A 20,178-nucleotide genomic window follows, 5' to 3' on the forward strand; every position below is an offset into this window, starting at 1 on the left:
ATAAAAAGATTGCCAAGACCCTAAAACTGAGTTGCAGCACGGTGGCCAAACCATCCAGAGGTTTAACAGGACAGGTTCCTCTTAGAACAGGCCTCGCCATGGTCGACCAAAGAAGTTGAGTGCACGTGCTCAGCGTCATATCCAGAGGTTGTCTTTGGGAAATTGACACATGAGTGCTGCCAGCATTGCTGCAGAGGCTGAAGGGGTGGGGGGTCAGCCTGTCAGTGCTCAGACCATACGCCGCACACTGCATCAAATTGGTCTGCATGGCAGTCGTCCCAGAAGGAAACCCCTTCAGGAGATGATGCACAAGAAAGCCTGCAAACAGTTTGCTGTAGACAAGCAGACTAAGGACATGGGTTACTGGAACCACGTCCTGTGGTCTGATGAGACCAAGACAAACTTATTTGGTTCAGATGGTGTAAAGCGTATGTGGCGGCAACCAGGTGAGGAGTACAAAGACAAGTGTGTCTTGCCTACAGTCAAGCATGGTGGTGTGAGTGTCATGGTCCAGAACTGGGGAGCTACAGTTTATTGAGGGAACCATGAATGCCAACATGTGTTGTGACTTACTGAAGCAGAGCCTAGGCCACAGTGCAGTATTTCGACATGATAACGACCCCAAACACTCCTCCAAAATGACCACTGCCTTGCTAAAGAAGCTGAGTAAAGGTGATGGACTGGCCAAGCATGTCTCCAGACCTAAACCCTGTTGAGCATCTGTGGGGCATCCTCAAATGGAAGGTGGAGGAGCGCAAGGTCTCTAACATCCACCAGCTCAGTGATGTCATCATGAAGGAGTGGAAGAGGGCTCCAGTGGCAACCTGTGAAGCTCTGGTGAATTCCATACCCAAGAGGGTTAAGGCAGTGCTGGAAAATAATGGTGGCCACACAAAATATTGACACTTTGGGCCCAATTTGGACATTTCTACTTACGGTTGTACTCACTTTTGTTGCCTTGGGTTTAGACATTAATGGCAGTGTGATGAGTTATTTTGAGAGGACAGCTTATTTACACTGTTATACAAGCTGTACACTCACTACTTTACATTGTAGCAAAGTGTCATTTCTTCAGTGTTGTCACTTGAAAAGATAGCAAAATATTTACAAATATTGTGAGGGGTGTACTCACTTTTGTGAGATACTGCATGTGTATATATATATATATATATATATATATATATATATATATATATATGTATATATATATATATTTTTGCTAGTGGGTCAGGTGGTAGCCTTATCCTTTTGTTATTGATTCAAAGTGAGCGCCACATTGTTCTTTATCTATTGTAAACACATGTGGGGGGAACATTTGAGTGTGGCAGCTCCCTGTGTGTGTTTCTGTTTATTTGAGCCATTGGTTAGCGCACAAGGAGCTGATTCCTTCCTAGATGAGATATGCTGTTGCTTTTTCCCACAGACTGAAGGCCCAGCACGCTAATCCTTTAACTGATTTATATAGCCCTCTAGGAATATCCCAGACTAGTAGGGCATTGTGGCCAAGCAACCTAAAGTGGTGTGCCACCCTAAAGGGCTATATCACATTTTTTGCCCAAGCAGCAAGCACTTAAAGTAGCAACATCTGCTGGTAAATCGGGGAACTACAGCTGCATCTCCACTGCACTCTCCTACAGAACTGCAAACTAGAAGGCTCTGCATGGAGTATGCGTTACATACCGGACTACTTTTAATTTACAGCCCATCAAATAAGAGAAAGAAGAGATGGTTTCTTCTCCAGAACTACAGAGTCTCAAAAGTTACTATCAACACCACCTGTACCCCTTTTCCCACATAGCTAGTGGGCTTCATTTAGCCACAAATGCCCAGAGGTGGCCAGATGAAGGAAATTGTCATCACTATTTGGAAATGTAAAGGCTTGGTACTGCCCTGGGCAGTGGCCCATGTGGCCTCAGTTCATGCCTTGTATTGGGAAACGTGTCGGGCAAAGCTAGCAGTGTGACGTCAGCACACATGGGCATGTTGGGAGACATTGTGATCGTTTTTATCTGGGTTCAATGCTTGAATGCTCTTCATGCTTTGTAAGGGTAATACTTTTTTAATCAATAAATTCTTTAGCTACAATGCAGCTCTTCCTTGCTTTTGATATATAGGCATACCGGAGTCTGCTGTTGGAATCTAGACCAATGGCTACTTTTTCACCTCCGGACACCACAGGCAGAGGTGGCTTACATGTTCAGAAAGTGAGAGTGTCGGTTCTCATAAGTGCAATACGCAAAAAGCACTGATGATCTCATTTTGTGAGATCATAACGTTCTGGTAAGCAGTCTCTTTGGCTTAAGGGGCACATCCGAGACATTCAAGCACTAGTTTTGTTTTTGAGTACAGATGGACTTGCTTTGAAAATATGAACTGATATTTAGTTATTTTTATTTTTAATTGTATTCAAACATTCATTCAATTTTTTTGCACTTGGCACATTCACTTTGTGTATGGACACTTGATTTTCATGATTTTGTATATATGAACTGTGAACTGAGTAGCACTTGAGATCTTTATTATTGCTATTTTGCAAATTTTCTGAGATATTTTTGGATTTCTCATGTGAATATTAATTATTCATTCGTTGCAATATGTACTTAAAGAGACAGTGCATTCTTTTTTTTTAAAGTAAATAGGCCATGAGTGCGAATATGATACACACAGCCATGATACACCCTGGGATAAGATATTTTTGTAAATAACCAAACATATCAGTCCATTTGGTCCAGCCATTTTATTCTGCATATAGGCAAACAATCAGAAAGTTACAGTATGGACATTACTATAGAGTTTTGTCATGCAACTTTTCACCCACACAGTTTATATTTTTTATTCTAAGTCAGTCTAGATGGTCATTGTGCAATTCTCATGTATAATATAAACCTATATATAATTTGTTTTAAAGCGAATACATTAAATATAAACAACACTGAGTCTTAATTATCAGAAGCACTGTTCTGTTTCCACTCAGCAACAAATCAGCTTCCTCTCATCGTGGTTCTGGTGGGGCATGGGACAATGAATGATGGAAAGGATGTGAATGTTCTAAGACAGAAAATGTGTTTTTTGGACACTTTTAATTAGGAAGCCTATTTATATAATCTAATTTACAGTTTTAATTTGAATAATGTATAAATAATAATATATGTACTGTTCGGTGATCTAAGCATGACATGCAATGTGCTCTATATACACAGTAAAACCAATAAAACCAAATAAAACCAATCAGTGCATTGCTAATGCTACCTATGAACATGGAAAATGTGCTTAAAGTGGATCTGTTTTCTTTAATAATGTTTTTCATGTTATTATTTATTAATCATCAGGTTTGCATTAAGCCCTTTCATAACCTCATTTCACTACCCTGCAAGTAAGTTGTATGCGAGTGAAGGTGTAAAAAACTTGCCAGCTTATGTACTCATTAGTATCCTCCCTTTGGCTCTGGGTCATATGTTCAATGCCTTTGATTGATCGTGTAGTCTCTGCTGAAGGGCCTTGGGGACCACGTGACCAATTATGAGATTCTACCAATTAAAGAGCAAATACGATTTCCAACACTTTCCCTTATAAAGTATGTACATATTTGTTGGGTATAACATTTTTGCTATAGTACAGGTCTGCTGTAAATTATATAATGCTTCCTGCAGATTGCAATAATTAAACTGGAGAATGAGTAGGGAATGTAAGGCATGGTAAGCTGGGTTCCCTGTCAATACTAAAATGTTGCTGTTAAACCTCTAGGCAACCTGTAGCACTTTGTAGAATTTGAAACTACATACCTCGGCCTGTCATGCCAAGTTTCTACCTTTTGGTTTATGTGGATTGCTATTGACCATTGACAGCTCTGAATAGAACAAGACCAAATGTTAAAGTAAAAATCATTGAGCACACTAATTGTTATAGTATACATTGATACACCCTCCTGCAGAATTTTTGCATTTTCGACACATCGAGCACACTGGCTGACGCTGTCTCATTTTCTCTGAGCGGCGCATTAAACATGTACACTGATGATGAAATAGACTAACTGGAGCAAGAACAGTGTAGATTGCAAAAGTAATAAAGTAAGTTGCATTCCTGACCCTTTGACTATACCATATACAATTTTAATTAAGACAACATTCCCAAACACCAACTCATTGCCAGTCTATGTGCATACAATTATAGTAAACCTGTACTGAAAAGAAATATAAGAACTACCATTGTTGACATCCTTCTATAAAACTGAACTGCATACTCAAGATATGGCAGAACCAGAGTTTTGTAAAGAGGTAGAATTATGGTTTTCTCTCTTGCACATATACTCTTTTTAATGATTGATAATAGTCTACTAGCCTTGCCTGCTGAAGCTTGGCATTGCAAGTCTACAAGGCAATGTATGGCATGGTCTACAATGACCCCCAACTCCTTTTCCATCCTCGATTACCCCAGAGGTTCTCTCCCTAGAAAGTAACTTGCATAAATATTTTTAACTCCCAAGTGCGTTACTTTACAGTTTTTAATATTAAACCTCATCTGCCATACAGCTGCCCACCCCTCTATTTTAATGAGGTCTTCTTGTAAAGTTGCTATATGCTGTTGTGGAATTACTGCACTGAAAATCTTGGTATCGTCAGCAAACACTGAGATTGAACTATTTATTCCAACCTCTATATTGTTTATGAACAAGTTAAACAAAATTGATGTCAAGGCAGAGCTATGGGGTACCCCACTCACAACCATTTTAAAAGAAGATCCATTTATCACTACTCTCTGGATACGTTCCTGCAATGAGTCTTTATCCACGTGCATACAATTTCTTCAATGCAAATAGATCTCAATTTGTAAATAAAGGGTTTATGGAGTACTGTATTACCCTAGTGAAATCTAGATACACTATGTCTGTAGGCCTTCCTCTATTGAAATTACAGCTCACCTCCTCACAGAACAAAAGTTGGTCTGACAAGAATGGCCCTTCACATGCTGATTGTCATTATTAATACCATTTTCACTTGTTTACTTTTGCCCTTGTGTTGGTGCACTGACTTATATTGCATTAAGAACACCTATTGATTCTCAGTAAGCCATCAGCACACATCTAAGGGGCCAGAAACTTTCCTGCCTCTTTTCTTGTGCTGAGGGGAAGGTTGTTTTGCTCATATGTGTGTAATGCGCTGTCATTGACAATGAATGGTGATGCACCACAATGCTCATAGGTCACGTGTTGTATCATGTCTTAATGTGCATTAATGTGTAAAACATCATGCATACTGAAGTATGAAGGCAGCCCTAATCCATCTTCTGTATCAACATGGAACCCTTTCATCAATATTTTTTTTTCTCATAATTAATAAATTGTGGAAAAGTCTTTGCCCCAAGAAAAGTATTTAGGTGCTGAATTTATAAACAGCAGGCACTTGTTTTCAAATGGGTATACTTAAATAGTCAAATATAATTACAGGTGTTTAACTGCATTTTGCCCAAAATACAAACCCCCTTTAAGATTTACTAAGTTGTTTTTTTTTAATCTGAAGTCCTTCTGTGTCCACCATCCTCAAATAAAACTGGAACGTTCTTTGATAGTAAAAAAAAACAGTTCTCAGGAAAAAGTTTGGCTGCACAATAAAATTATAATCTAATGCCAGGGATCTAGGTTGACTCCATTAAGAGTCTCCATTAATAACTGTCCGTTCTCCATTCAGAAGGCCTTCTGTCTCCTCGCTCTGCTCCTTGCACCGTGCGCACATGAGTGGCTTGTGGAGTCCATTGTAAAGGCACGTTCCTAACAAGAGGATGATAAAGCCCAGAATCTGTAGCGGATGGAACTGCTCCCAACCCACAGCTAAGCTGACGACCCAGATGACCACAGTCCTCAAGCTGTCTATCACCATGCGGGTGGTGGCACTCATCTCCTTGGTCACACTGATCCCGGCAAAGTTGAAGAAGGCGATGCTGATGATATTACCCAGCAGGGCCAGGATGATTAGAGGCTGGCGACCCATCTGGCAGAAGGCATCTATCGAGTCCTCTAGAACTCCACGTTCACTGCTACTGAAGCCACCGGCAGGAATGTAGTAGAAGGGGATCAACAGGATGGTCAGAATGATAAACCCAAAGAGACCTAAAGAGAGAATGTTTTTATTAATGAAGGAAGACAACAATGTGTTTTCAGCAAGAGCTCATTTTAAAGCTGAACTCCAGGCAAAGGGCTAATTAAACTAGTGAAAGGGACTGTTGTATCTAGCAAGACCCTACATAGAGGCCTTGCCAGACACATTGGCTCACCTATCAGTATCACTAACCTCTGGAGGTTTTCAGCTTTACCATTAGTTGGTCTTCCAGGAGAACTATTACCTGCCTAAAGATTTGTAATTTTGCCTGTCACGTCCTGAGATTTCCAGAGCCAGTCTGCTGACCTGATTTTTCTCTGCTTCAGTTAAGGAACACACCTTGGTCACCTCCCCACCTCCAATACTGTGACTTGACAATGAAAAAGCATCAACAGACTGATGAGATTACATTTCTGCTCTCTACTCCATTGGTATTTTTATTATTTGCTGGAATTCCAGCTTTAAGAAGTTATTGTCATGTCTACAAAAAATTAACCCATATGTTCATTCTTGCATTTGCAATACTTTTGCTTCTTGCAATCCTGGGTATTATGGGAATGTGTAAGGGACTGTAGTGTCTAACAAAGCCCCTACATGGTAAGACACACTAGTCCTTGTACCACTAACCACAGGGATTTTTTAGGTCCATTGTTGCTATTGGTTGGTGCTTTTCTTGAAGGATCCTGATCTGGTATATCTAAAGTGGCAGGCTTGTGATCTGTATTCTGCTCTCATCTAAATAATAAGTGCTGCAACCCACCTCTGGTGACATCTTATCAGGAGCAGCAAAGGGCAACCTACCCAATCTCCCAGTTTACTGACTTTCGTCAACCTGTTGATTCGATGTGGTTGGTCATCCAGCATAGCGCTTGACGGACATTTTTTTAAATTACAATATGAACTTGTTGATCCAATGTTTGGTAAGCCTAATGTTTAGGACTGTTCTATCTGGTTTAAATTATGTTCTGCAGATTGTCCTGCAGACAATTTTGCCATTTATTTGGTGTTTGTATTTATTTTCATGATCCAAGTAACCCAAGCTTAAAGTAAACCTATGAGAAGCTCAGCCAGTGTATGGAGAATACACAGACTACTGCTACCCACAGTGACCACTATTTTTCACTTTAAAGTGAAAAAATATCCTTCTGTTCTTTACAGCAAAGGTGCCATCTTAGCCTCTGTTTTATCTGCAGCCACCATGGTGCTACACTATGCAGATCTGACAATAGCCATTCGAGGGCTTGAAATTTCACAGTGACAGTTATCACCAGAGGTATGCTTTGAATTTACAGTAGCTGTTTCGGGAAAGAGTTAAATTGGTCAGTTTAATTTGCCATTCAAAATTCCTGTCTCTTTAAGAGACTGTCTCATACAGTATAAGATCGCTCAAAGGGCATACCTTACTCCCTATTATTTGCACAAAATGAGAACATCCCTTTCCATGGAGTGCTGGCGCTGTGACAATGCTCCGTGGGATTTTATCCACATATTTTGGGCCTGCCCGGTGATCAGTGCCTACTGGTCACAAATACTCTCTGTGATAAATGAATTACTAAATGTCTCCATTGTTCCACCTTCAAAAATGTGTCTGCTAGGGCTATTGGAGGAGCTGGTACCCAGAGTGGCCAAACGGACCCTACTGGGCCTCTTATTTTTTTGAAAAAACCATCACCCTGTGTTGAAAGCAACAGGCTCCCCCCTCACTTTTTTTGTGGAAAAAACAGGTAAACAATGTGCTGCCCCTCTGTACAAAGACACATCGTCACATAGAGGCTACCCCAAAAAATAACAAAAGAGTTTAGGCCAAATGGTTGGCGGCACCCTCTACTGCTGTGACTGATTAGGTGGTTTACTAGCCATCGTTTATCTTAGATCAGATTTTTTGACACTTGTGTATTCTCTGACATGTCACTATGCTGTAATGTCTCTTCGTGACCCCTGTGTGGGTCTCTTGCCTTGCGCTGTGTCATGTTTTTTGATTGTGCCAATGTACATTTTGCCTAATCCAAGTAAAATGCATCAAATGAGCGTGGCCAAGATACAGGAACTGTAGCTGAATTCTGTATGTTTACCAGAGGATGAAGTTGATCTACGTGGAATGCAGTCCTGTGCTTATTTTTACAATTTTTACAGGGGATGAGTGAGATGTGCTCTTGGAGGGGCCAGCACCCAGAATGGGAGGAGAGCCGACAAGAGGATATACAAGATGCTTTTGAGAAGCCCTAATTTTCATATGTTGTCATAGGACCAGTGCTGTTACATGAAGCAAGTCACATGCTTGTCCATAGCCTTTTTGTTATTTGATGTTTTGTGTATGTAGTATGATTTTCTGCACCCCCCATGAAAAAAATGCAATGCCAAGCTGCAAAAAATTATATTTGACTCTTTTTGACCCAGCACATTGACACAATGTCTGCACACACTGGATCCCAAGAGGTTTGTCTTTTACATAAAGAAGCATTTGTGTCAGAACCATGCCCAGAAGGACCAGGTTTTTCCTTTGTCTCTCAATGCTAAACAAAGTGGCAGGGGAGTGAAGGAAAGGTAAGTGTATACTGTAGGGTGAAGGATGGGTTCAAAGCAAACTTGCTGCTGTGGCCTCAATTGGAACACAATTTATAGACAATACAGAACAGCTAGTGGAGCACTATTTACCCTCGGTTCCCACAGCTCGGAGGGGATGTACGTTATGTTTGTAGACAAATTTTTCCTCTAGCACCATCTGGATAGATGCAACGATCTGAGCCATGACAATAAGCAGATCACCTGCAAGGAGAACATAACAGTCAATGGAAAATATAATTATAGCTCCACAGTACAAAAAAGTCTAAACTTTAGCAGTTTTGTGTAGTTGGAAAACATTCACCAAGGGTAGAATAGCCTTGTGACCATGTGAAAGAAACATACCTTCTTAAATCCTGCAGGGTGTACAATGGCCACAACACATTAGACAAGTGATTGGTTGTTGGTCTTTCCGTAATCCTGCAGTTTTTGATGCTTCCCTCCTTTGCTGGTTCCTGTAGTACTGCTACACAAGGACAATTGTACTTGTGTGCAAGTTCATTGATTTACATAAAGCTGCAATCTGATTGCCTCTGATCCTTTAAAGTGCTACTAAACCCAGAATCCTTCATTCACTATATCTGATCTCCCACAGTACAAAGTAGGGATGGGCTGCACATTCGCCGAACACACAAACAAATGTGGCGCTCGGCGAGAAGTTTGCCCGCCGATAAGCACCCCATAATGCACTGCGGGATTTCAGTGCATTAAGTCCTTGTGATTGGCCAAAGCATGCACCTGACCTGTATGCTTAGATCAATCACAGCAGAAGGTCCTGTTAGAGCCATGATTGGCCAAAGGCAGGGTGCCTGTACCCAATCATGGCTCAGGGGCTAAGTCCACGCCCCACACGACATAAGGCTGCTTACACAGCAGCCTTGTGTAGTGTGTTAGTGGAGATTAGGAATGGGGATTAGGTGTTTGTGGATTGCGCTTTCATATTTAATTCAGTCATTGCAGTGTAGTGTAGGGCTGATTCTTGTATAACACAGTGTACTGCAGTCAGTTTAGTGTAGTACTGTGTTGATTCTTGTGTGTAGGACAGTCAATGTAGTGTAGTGCTGTGCTGATTTATCTTGTATGACACAGTGTACTGCAGTGTAGTGTAGGGCTGATTTTTGTATAACACAGTGTAGTGCAGTCAGTGTAGTGCTGTGCTGTGATTCTTGTGTAACACAGTGTAGTGGGGCCACTGAAGTGTTGGTGTAAACAACACGTCTGTGTCACCCCACTGATCCCATTTTGTTTTGTTTTTTCATTGGCATTTTTTTCTTTTCAATTTTTTTATTTTGCAGCATTAGATTCTGTTGCTGCAATATTAGTACTCCCCCTTCTGTATAGCAGGTGCTATTAGTTCTGCGTCAGCAGTGAAGGGTTTTTTTTTGTGGCACAGCCGCACTAATTTTATTTAGGGCATAACTGCTGTCCCCTCTTTTGTGTCGCAGGTGCTATTCCTTCTGTGTCAGCATTGTGTTTTTTTGTGTGGCACTGCAGCACTAATTTTGTTTAGGGCATAATTTCTGTCCTCCCTTTTGCATCGCAGGTGCTATTCCTTCTGCGTCGACCGGGGTTTTCTTTTTTTGTGGCGCAGCAGCCCTAATTGTATTTAGGGCATAGTTGCTGTCCCCCCTTTTGTGTCGCAGGTGCTATTCCTTCTGCATCAGCATTGTGTTTTTTTTTTTTGTGGCACAGCAGCACTAATTTTGTTTAGGGCATAATTGCTGTCCTCCCTTTTGCGTCACAGGTGCAATTCCTTCTGCGTCGGCAGGGGTTTTCTTTTTTTTGGCTTTAATACGTTTTTCTTTATTAAAAAAATATATATAATAAAAAGGTTTAAAGTGCACCAAGTACAAAAGTATTGCACTCAAGCACCATATTTCCTTTCCACACTCTATAATAAAAAGTTATAAAAATCCCCCCCCAAAAAATAAAAAACAATAATAAAACAGTTTTTAGTGCATCAAGCACAAAAGTATTGCACCCAAGCATCATACTTCCACCCCACATTCTATAATAAAAAGTTATAAAAACCCCTTTAAAAATCCCCATCATGTCCGAAAGGCCAACAAGGAGAGGCAGAAGCTTACAGGCCACTAAAAGAGGGCAAGCAGCCTCTGTGTCCACAGTGAAAAGTAGTGGTCGCGGACATGGTGCATCCTCTGCAGGCGGGGCACGCTTGTCCTTTTTTTCCGATGCTGGCCGTGTTATTGAGGCACAACATGCAGAAGAGTTGGTGGAGTGGATAACTAAGCTGTCCTCATTCTCTTTATCCTCTGTCACCCAGGCTCATACTAGTTTGCCTTCCACTGCAGCTGCCAAAGCAGCCTATTCCACAGGCTCCTTGTCCACAGCTACTCCTTCCGTAGCCTCATCATCATGTACGGAGGAGTCACCTGAACTATTAAATTATAGTGTCAGTTACATGCAGCTGGAGAATGCGCAGCAATTTGAATGCTCCGTTGTTGGTTCCCAGGTTGAGGAAGGGAATAACGTGAGCCTAGAGAGCGGGGGTGACAATGACAGACAAGAAACTAGCAGTCATGTTCGAAATGCTACAGCATACTGCCAAGTTTGCTCCAGTGATGAGGAGGGAGGGGATGATGAGGTCACTGACCGTATTTGGGTGCCTGAGAGAATAGAGGAGGAAAGTGAGGAGAAGGAGGAGGCGGAATAACTCCAACGAGGCAGGATGTCCTCCAGGGGCAGGCTTAAGGGCAGCCACCCTATTGCATCCCACCACAGAGCGCCACAGGTGCAGGGCGCTGCTAACTCCCCACTGACTTCCAAAACTTCATTGGTGTGGGCTTTTTTTAACACATGTACAGCAGACTACAGCCATTTGCAATCTGTGTCTGAAGTGGATCAAGCGTGGCCAGAACACCAGCTGCTTGGGCAGCACATGCTTGAAAAGACATATGAGGACCTGCCATGCAGTTCATTGGCAACAGCACCTGAAAGACCCACATCTTAATAAAATGCAGACTTCTCCTTGCTCCTCATCTGGGATGATGGTATAGAAATGGGTGCCATAGGTACTTGCACCCAATCTGCTTGCAGTACACAACCTGTTGATTTGACCAGCAGGCAAATTTCGCTACCCCAGTTGCCGAACCATAAAAAAAAAAAAATACTGTCCCAGCCATCCATATGCTCAGTGTCTAAATGCTAGCTTGGCCAAATCGTTAGCACCACAACTGCTGCCTTTTCATCTGGTAGACTCTGCCCCCTTTTGTATATTTGTGGAATGTGCTGTACCCCAGTGGAAGGTTCCACAAATAAATTTCCTTTCACGTAAGGCCATTCTAGCTCTGTACCAATATGTGGAAGGCAATGTGGTGGCCTCATTGGACAGAGTGGTTAGCAGGAAGGTTTACATTACTGCTGACTCATGGTCCAGCAGGCATGGTCAGGAACTTTACATTTCCTTCACGGCGCACTGGGTAACTCTGCTGGCAGCTGGGAAGGTTGCAGGACAGGGTTCAGTGCTGGAGCTTGTTCCACCGCCATGCCTCCAAACCATTGGTGCTGATTCTGCCACATCTATCTGCTCCACCCCCTCCTCTTCTTCTTCCTCTATGGCCTCCTCTGCTGATTTGTCCTCTGAAGCAGCAGTGCTTCCTAAGTGTTCAAGGGGCTACGCAAGCAGTCAGGCTAAATGATGTCATGTAGTGCTTCAGTTGGTCTGTCTAGGGGACAGGAGCCACACCAGGCAGGGGCTGGCTGAGAGGTGGTTGACGCCACGGCAGCTTGAGCCAGGAATGGTTCTATGCGACAATGGTACCAACCTTCTCTCCGCCCTCCAACAGGGACACTTGACACATTTTCTATGCTTGGCACATGTCCTGAATTTGGTGGTGCAGCGTTTCTTGAACAGGTACCTGGAATTATAAGATCTTCCGAGGCAGGCCAGAAAAGTCTGTGGCCATTTCTGGCATCCTACAATGCCAGTGCTTGGCTGGCTGTCATTCAACGGGAATTCAACCTGCTTACCAACCGCTTGATTTGTGACCTGCCCACAAGGTGGAACCCTATAATAAGGCTTACCTGTAGGTAAAATGAATATCTCCTAAACATGCACAGTTTAGGGGATATTCACCCTGCATGCAGAATGTGACATCACTGACGCATGCGCTCTAAAAGTCTGGCATACCTTGCCAGTACTTCAGAGCTTTGTTCTGGAACCCGGGACTCCCGCGCTCCCAATCACATAGCCGGAGCGCGCAAATGTCAGCCATCTCAGCGGTGTCAGTACAGCGCTGGAGGGCTTCATTCCAAGGTAAGTATTAATGTGCTAGTATGCGGTGGATGCCATTGCCTTGCAGGTCTTTTTTTTTTTTTTCAAAATTTCTGTCTCATTTCTTTAATTTTTGTTTTAGGTTGCGATACGGGACCCTGTAAAAGTCCCTTACCCCCTATGCATGAGTAGGGAGTGTAGTGCCCCTTGAATAGAGCATGTTTTGCTCTTGGGCTTTAAAGCGACTTACAACAAATAATTATTTACCTGTAATTACATCATTGAGGCTCTTTCCACTGTTGTGGCTGCTTAGTAAGTCCGTCAAGCCTACAATGACCAATCCGGCAATGGTGACCAGGATCCCGACCCATTGGCTGCACTCCAACTTCCTCCCCAGGAACGCCACAGACAGAAGACCTGTGAAGATGATGACAGCGCCTCGCAGCATCTGGAAGCTGGACGCACTGGTCATGTTTAAGGCTGATGGAATGATGGGAAAAGAATTAAGATTATAATTTGGAAATTTTAAAGAAGATCTACTGTAAATCCAATCACTAGAATGCCTTATAAGCTTTAACATGTTAATGTAATTTCAAAAGTTATTTGCAATCTTGTTAAATAATCAGCTTTTATAAAAATAATATCTATTGATGCCGCCAAGTAGGCCCGTGTTCAAGTTCTTCCTGTTATGAAGTGACAACTGTCTTCCAACTGTGCTCTTTCATAGTCACCCTGTCGCATGCACCCCAGGTAGCGACTAAAGGCATCAGTGATTAAACTAACTGTAAGGGATTCTAAGATGATCTCAACACATCTAATTTGATCCAGATGATATGTTTTTTTCATGTTAGGTCTTCTTTAAAATAGCTGTACAGTTACCTTCTATTTGCCTCCATGTACTCACCCACATACATGATGCTGGTTCCAGCCATGTCACAGATGGCCGGCCCGAGGAAGATGAGAGAATTAAAAGGTTGAGAAGGAGCCAGGGTGGGCTGGGAAGACCGTCTGTCCTTGAAGACCAGGATGTAGAAGACAGCCAGACAGGAGAGCTCTCCTAAGAACATGCCCACCGCCTAAGATACAAAGAAAGAGACAGTTCAGTTTATGACCGCTATCTACTACATGGGAACGCCTTACCATCTACATACATGGAATTATTCCAGCACTGTATGTAAGCAGATTCTTCAATAAGGCTTCATTTACATGGGCATACTGTATGCATTCTGCACATATGTATATGTGAAAACTCTGCATGTAGTGCAGGTTCCTGCTGGCAGAGCTAGCCAAAGGTCCTGTGTAAAATACACATCTACAGTACTTGCATTTAGGTGCATACAATTCTACTGATGACTTTACATATGTAAACGTGTATGTGTTTACATGCGTACATGTATAAAATCTGTGGATATGTATGGCCCCAGACAAGCTGTCTCCTACTTTTCTATATGCCACTAAATGCAGCACACATTTTCAATTGTAGATGCAGTTGTGTGTACGGCCCTCATAATTCCTATAGTGCTGCATTTAGATATGTACAAAACTACGAGCTGTACACATCTAAATGCTGTGTTTTAGATGCATGTGTGGAAGAGCCCTAAAAGAGCAGCCTATGCGCAAAGTGAAAGACAAAAGGAAGGAAGGAGGGGGATGGAATGGAAGGAAGGAGGGAGGGAAGGGAGGTAAGAAAGAAAGGAATATGATGGCAGCAGGAAATAAAGAAGAAAAGAAGGGACAGAGGGAAGGTAGAAAGGGATGACAGAAGGAAGGCAGGAAAAAGGGGTGGATGGAAGGATGGAGGGAAGGAGGAAAGAACAGAAGGAGGGATGGAGGAAAAACGGAAGGAATGAAAGAAAGAAATGAAGAGAGCTAGAAAAGAAGGAAGAATATGGCAGCATGAAATTAGGAAGAACAAAAGGGAAGGAGGAAGAAAGAGAAGAAAGAAAGAGAAGAAAGAAAGAAAGAAAGAAAGAGAAGAAAGAAAGAGAAGAAAGAAAGAAAGAGAAGAAAGAAAGAAAGAGAAGAAAGAAAGAAAGAAAGAAAGAAAGAAAGAAAGAAAGAAAGAAAGAAAGAAAGAAAGAAAGAAAGAAAGAAAGAAAGAAAGAAAGAAAGAAAGAAAGAAAGAAAGAAAGAAAGAAAGAAAGAAAGAAGGGAAGTAAAATAGAGAGGAAGGAAGGCAAAAAAGAAGGAAGGGAAGAAGGAAGTCAAAAAGGAAGGGAGGGAGGGGGGAAAAAGGAAGGAAGGGAGGGAGAAGGCAAAAAGGAAGGAAGGAAGGAAGGAAGGAAGGAAGGAAGGAAGGAAGGAAGGAAGGAAGGAAGGAAGGAAGGGAGGGAGGTAGGCAAAAAGGAAGGGAGGGAGGGAGGAAAGAAGAAAGGAAGGCAAAAAAGGAAGGGAGGGAGGAAGAAAGGAAGACAATGGCAGCACGAAATTAAGAAGAACACGGTCCTTTTAAACATGGAGTAATTTGTCCCATGATGTTCTCAGATATTACTAACAAGGATCTGGAGATGTCACTCACCTGAAGGAAGGGATGCTGGAACTGATGGGTTGGTTCATCTTTACATCCTTTAGCACTGAAGTTGTCTGCCCACCTGCAAAGCAGAAGCGTATCCAGTAAGAGGAATATATTGCTCATCTTATCCACTTAATGTGCTTTACTTGGCAGACACAGTCCATCTACCTAGCCGGACGATCATGTACAGTCAAACACAAGAATCGCTCACATGTCAGGTCCCACCACTAACTCCAAGCTCTGAAGGAAAGCAGGCTGTTTGATGTCACTGTCATTGGGCATTACGGTTGGATCTTGCCTAATTTCATGATCCAAAAACTTGCAATAAGATGCTCCAACACTGTGCAGCAGTATATTCTTGAGGCATTGGAGATACTCAGCTTTCCAAGGATTTCAGGAGAAGAAGACCCAGTGACATCACCCTTTCTGGAAGTCTTGTAGTATGTTTTGCATTCAACTTTTGATTTATTCATTCAATCATTCATTCATTCAGTTTATCAATTCAGTTTTTCCTCCAGCACTTTGTAATTCATGGATAGAAGCCAGTCACATAAGCAGATATTGTGGTTTATTGCAAAGTTCACCTTTGTTGCAAATTATGGTACATATTACATATTATGGTCAAAATACAAACTACATCTGATCATTTTTGTATATTTTGGCATTTTAGGGACTATTTTAAAGGAAGCGTTTGCTGCGCCTACCAGGTGCCTTGCCTAGTGTGTATGTAAAGCCAAACATTTCTTCTTTTAGTTTTGGACAGGGTAGGTGATAATTGAAGCCCCCAACAGGTCATTTTTTTGCTTTCTTTGTCCCATGGGGAGGTTTCCCTAAACCTCTTGCCCTGGACACACAATGAGAAATAAAAAGGAAATCCCACCAAAGTGAAGGAAACCCCTTTTCTAAGAACAAGTTTCCCATCTTCTTTTGGTCTGATGGTGACAACCAAAATTTCATATTTCCTCTCACTTTCTGTCTCAGTGACAATGACCTCCAGGACAAATAAAGGGATGAATGTCCACAGTGGGGACACAGACATCGAAAGAAACTGACAGGGGTTCTAATTACTTCCCACTGTATCCAAGGTTAACAACTTTAAGACCGGAAAGATTTGCCCCCTTAATGACCAGGCCATATTTTGCGATTCGGCACTGGGTTATTTTAACGGACAATTGCGCGGTCGTGCGACGCTGTACCTAAATAAAATTGATGTCTTTTTCCCCCCACAAATAGAGCTTTCTTTTGGTGGTATTTAATCACCTGTGCGATTTTTATTTTTGCACTATAAACAAAAAAAGAGTGACAATTTTGAAAAGAAAAAAAACAATATTTTTCACATTCTGCTATATGACATTCTCAAAAAAAAAAAAAAAAAAAAATTAAAAATACAATGTTTTTAACATTTTAGGCCAATTTGTACTCTGCTACATATTTTTGGTAAAATAAAAATTGCAATAAGCGTATTATGATTGGTTTGCGCAAAAGTTATCGCGTCTACTAACTACGGGAAACATTTATGTCATTTTTATTATTTTTTTATTTTTTTTTACTAGTAATGGCGGCGATCTGAGATTTTTAGCGGGACTGCGACATTGCTGTGGACAGATCGGACCCCTAACGGACATTTTTGACACTTTTGGGGGGACCAGTGACATTACTACAGTAATCAGTGCTGAAAATATGCACTGTTACTGTAATAATGACACTGGCAATGAAGGGGTTAACCCTATGGGTGATCAATGAGTTGAATGTAAGCCTAGGGGCTTCTAAAATTACCATAGAGACATGTGATCCTATATAGAAGGATCACGTGAGCTCTGTGATCATTTCAGGGAGAAGGACGGTCGGCTGTGTTTACAACAGCTGACCGTCCTTCTCTCTCAGCAGGGAACGATCTCGGGTGTCAGGCGGCAATCGGAGCCGCCTGACCCGTGCATCGGCTTTCCCGCTGCCGAGTGGGGGCGGGAGCACGCAGCCAGCGGCGTGCGCTCGCCCCCTAGCTTCCCACGCGCGACGTAGGTCTACGTCGGTTTGTGCAGGAGAGCCACCCTGCCGCAGTAAAAAGGCGGCGGGTGGTCGGGAAGTGGTTAAACAAGAAATGTTTTCCCTTTATATACACTTCAACCCTTTGCAGCCACCTCCCGGGACTCATTTAAAATGGATTGGTCTCATAGTATTGTGATTTTTGAACAATACAGGCAACAAGCAGTTGTGTTTGAGCAACCATAATTAGCTCTATACCTAATATTAGGATATTATATAGCATGTTCTCCCTGTGCTTGCATGGGATTCCCCCATGCACGCCGGATTCCTCCCACATGCCAAAGATATGCGAGTAAGCGAATTGGCTCCTGTTTAAATTAGCCCTAGTATGTGTATATATGAATGTGAGTTAGGGACCTTACATTGTAAGCTCCTTGAGGGCAGGGACTGTTGGGAATGTACAATTCCCCTACTGAGGAAGTTGAGAGCTTACAGCCTATGACGCAACGCGTTTAGGGGGCGGATACTCCAGACGGACGTGACTCGGCAGCCAGCACAGGACGCGGTCCTGTCTTGTTTCACATTACCTGATTAGCCCGCACAACTATACGTGCAAGACTTGTGAGTGTACATTGTTTTATTTTTGCCTAATAAATCTATTTTAAAGCAGAGAGCACTAGATCCTCTTTCCCTCTTCTATCCATAATATGTGTATCGAGCATGTGAAGCAGAAGGCAAGCTGATTCACAAACCCCATAGTGTCTCAAGAAAATCCCAGGATACGGTGGCGTGACCAGTCGCTTTTGGCCTGGTGGTAAAACACAGGTCAGAATATGAGGTGAGAGGCCATCCGTATACAGTGGAGGGATCACAAGCACTCTTAATTAACCCAGTAATCACTTGAGCACTTTTGGGACATTGAAGAGACTCTGATTTTGTTGGATGCACTATATGGACTGTTATTTGCTTATATTTTACAAGTGATGTGTCATCATTAATTGTTAACATTGGATGTTAGAATTGCACCATATTAGCACTTTATGTACTCAAGCCATGTATCATTTGTCTGCATTATTAGCACATGGTAACCACCTTCATGGTGTAGAGAGTGTTGTGTGAATATACCATTCACTACCAAGACGCCATAATTAATTGTAGGTTTTTGTACAGCAATCAGTACTTGCACTATTGGCACTAGAATAGCACCTTTATTTATTTAAGCACTTTATTAGAAAAATTAGAATAGCACCTTATTTATTTAAGCACTTTATTATTGTTGGATTTGCATTTCTTTATAATCAGGTGTCAGTAGCACTGTATCTTATGATTTGAATGTCAATTTAGGATGTGTAGTGATGAACATATGGTGATATAGCAGCTACGACCAATTAATTTATTTGTTTTTCTATATAGAGTTGGATTTCAGATTTATAGTCACGCTGACACGCACACAATATTTTGATTATATGTAAAGCGCTGCATAAATTGTCTGTGCTCTATAAATACCTGTAATAAGATAATAAAATAATATTGCTGTTAGCATGAAAAGGGTTACTTTGCTCTGGTTCTAGAACCAATAGAAAAGTCTTTTTTAAGAAAAAAACATTGGGGTTGAACTACTAAAGGCAAGGAAAGACTTTGCAAAGCAACATTTCTCAAGTGATTAGTAAATGAAGCGCTGATTTCCATCATCCAATCATGTGCAAGCAAAATTGCTGTTTTTTATTTTTATTTTATTTTTCTTGTGCCAGATCGGGTATTATTTGCAAAGTGAAACTTCACCACATTCACTAAGCTCTGAGGCAAATTTACTTTCAAAGTGCAACTTTGTAAATCAACTCCACTGTGTACCAGTCCATATTCTGACATGTTTTCTACAATTTAGCCACTAGATGGAGACAAATGTTACTTTTCTTGCACAGCCTGCAAATCTGTATTGTTCTGTGATTGAGATATCAAATGAGATTTGCAGCTCAGCTTGGTTTTGGTCAGAAATCAGGGGTCAGTCTCATATTTTCTGCATATTGGTCACGGCCAGATGAACATGAAAATATGTGCTGGTAGCTATTACACCCCCCCACTAAGCCGTCACCGGCCTCTTGCTCTCAGTGTCCTATCCTCATTCTATGGACATTGAACTGTAACCAATCTGCAGACAGCCTTCTCTTGGGGGTGGGGGTCAGACTCTGTATGAATAATAAGCCACTCCAATCTATGGACAGCCAGGCCACTTCCGCTCTCACAGTTATTTACCACTTATAGGGACGTTTTTTTTATTTTGGTTATGGACCTATCGATTTAGGTCATTAAAGTGTAACTCCACTTTTGTTGAGAAAAAAACATTCCCCTCTGGGTGATCTCTGTACATGGAAAGGATTATAACAAACTCTGTTGCAGATTCCTACCTTTTGTTACTCTGAAGAAATCATTGTTTGTTCATCTGTGCTGAGTGAGTCTAATGGGAGTGGTTTCATAATCATCAATCAGCTGTGCACCTGCAGGGCACTAATGAGGAAAGCTGCTGGGCCTGCATCCATTTAGACACGTTCATATTGGGAGTATCTCACAAAATATGACATTTTTGTTGCAGGGGATGCCAGAAATCTGACTTGTATCTTAGTGCAGACTTCCGGGAAAATTGGTGAGCCAATCACACAAATTATAGCAGCTGCAGATTGAAAAGGAAAGGTACTTTTAATAACATTCAATTACAACATGACTTGTGTCGCAATTGTATATGCCATATTATTTTTTCTTTTTTTGCTATTTGTTTTTTCTACAAAAGTGGAGTTACC

At 41.8% G+C, this 20,178-nt stretch overlaps 1 protein-coding gene across 1 annotated transcript in view; it reads right to left on the reverse strand.

Moving 5' to 3' along the window:
• Positions 1–5,574: 5,574 nt before the first annotated feature.
• The window catches only part of SLC35F6 (solute carrier family 35 member F6), a 49,791-nt gene continuing 35,187 nt past the window's right edge, over positions 5,575–20,178 (reverse strand). The window contains exons 2-6 of the mRNA XM_082251186.1: positions 15,407–15,479; positions 13,793–13,964; positions 13,156–13,368; positions 8,748–8,858; positions 5,575–6,103 (exon numbers count right to left, since the gene is read on the reverse strand). Coding sequence (XP_082107312.1) covers positions 5,646–6,103; positions 8,748–8,858; positions 13,156–13,368; positions 13,793–13,964; positions 15,407–15,479 — 1,027 coding nt within the window. The 3' untranslated portion in view covers positions 5,575–5,645. The remainder of the gene's footprint in view (positions 6,104–8,747; positions 8,859–13,155; positions 13,369–13,792; positions 13,965–15,406; positions 15,480–20,178) is intronic.

This window comes from Pelophylax lessonae, assembly GCF_965119305.1.
Source record: "Pelophylax lessonae genome assembly, chromosome: 3".
Lineage (NCBI taxonomy): Eukaryota > Metazoa > Chordata > Amphibia > Anura > Ranidae > Pelophylax > Pelophylax lessonae.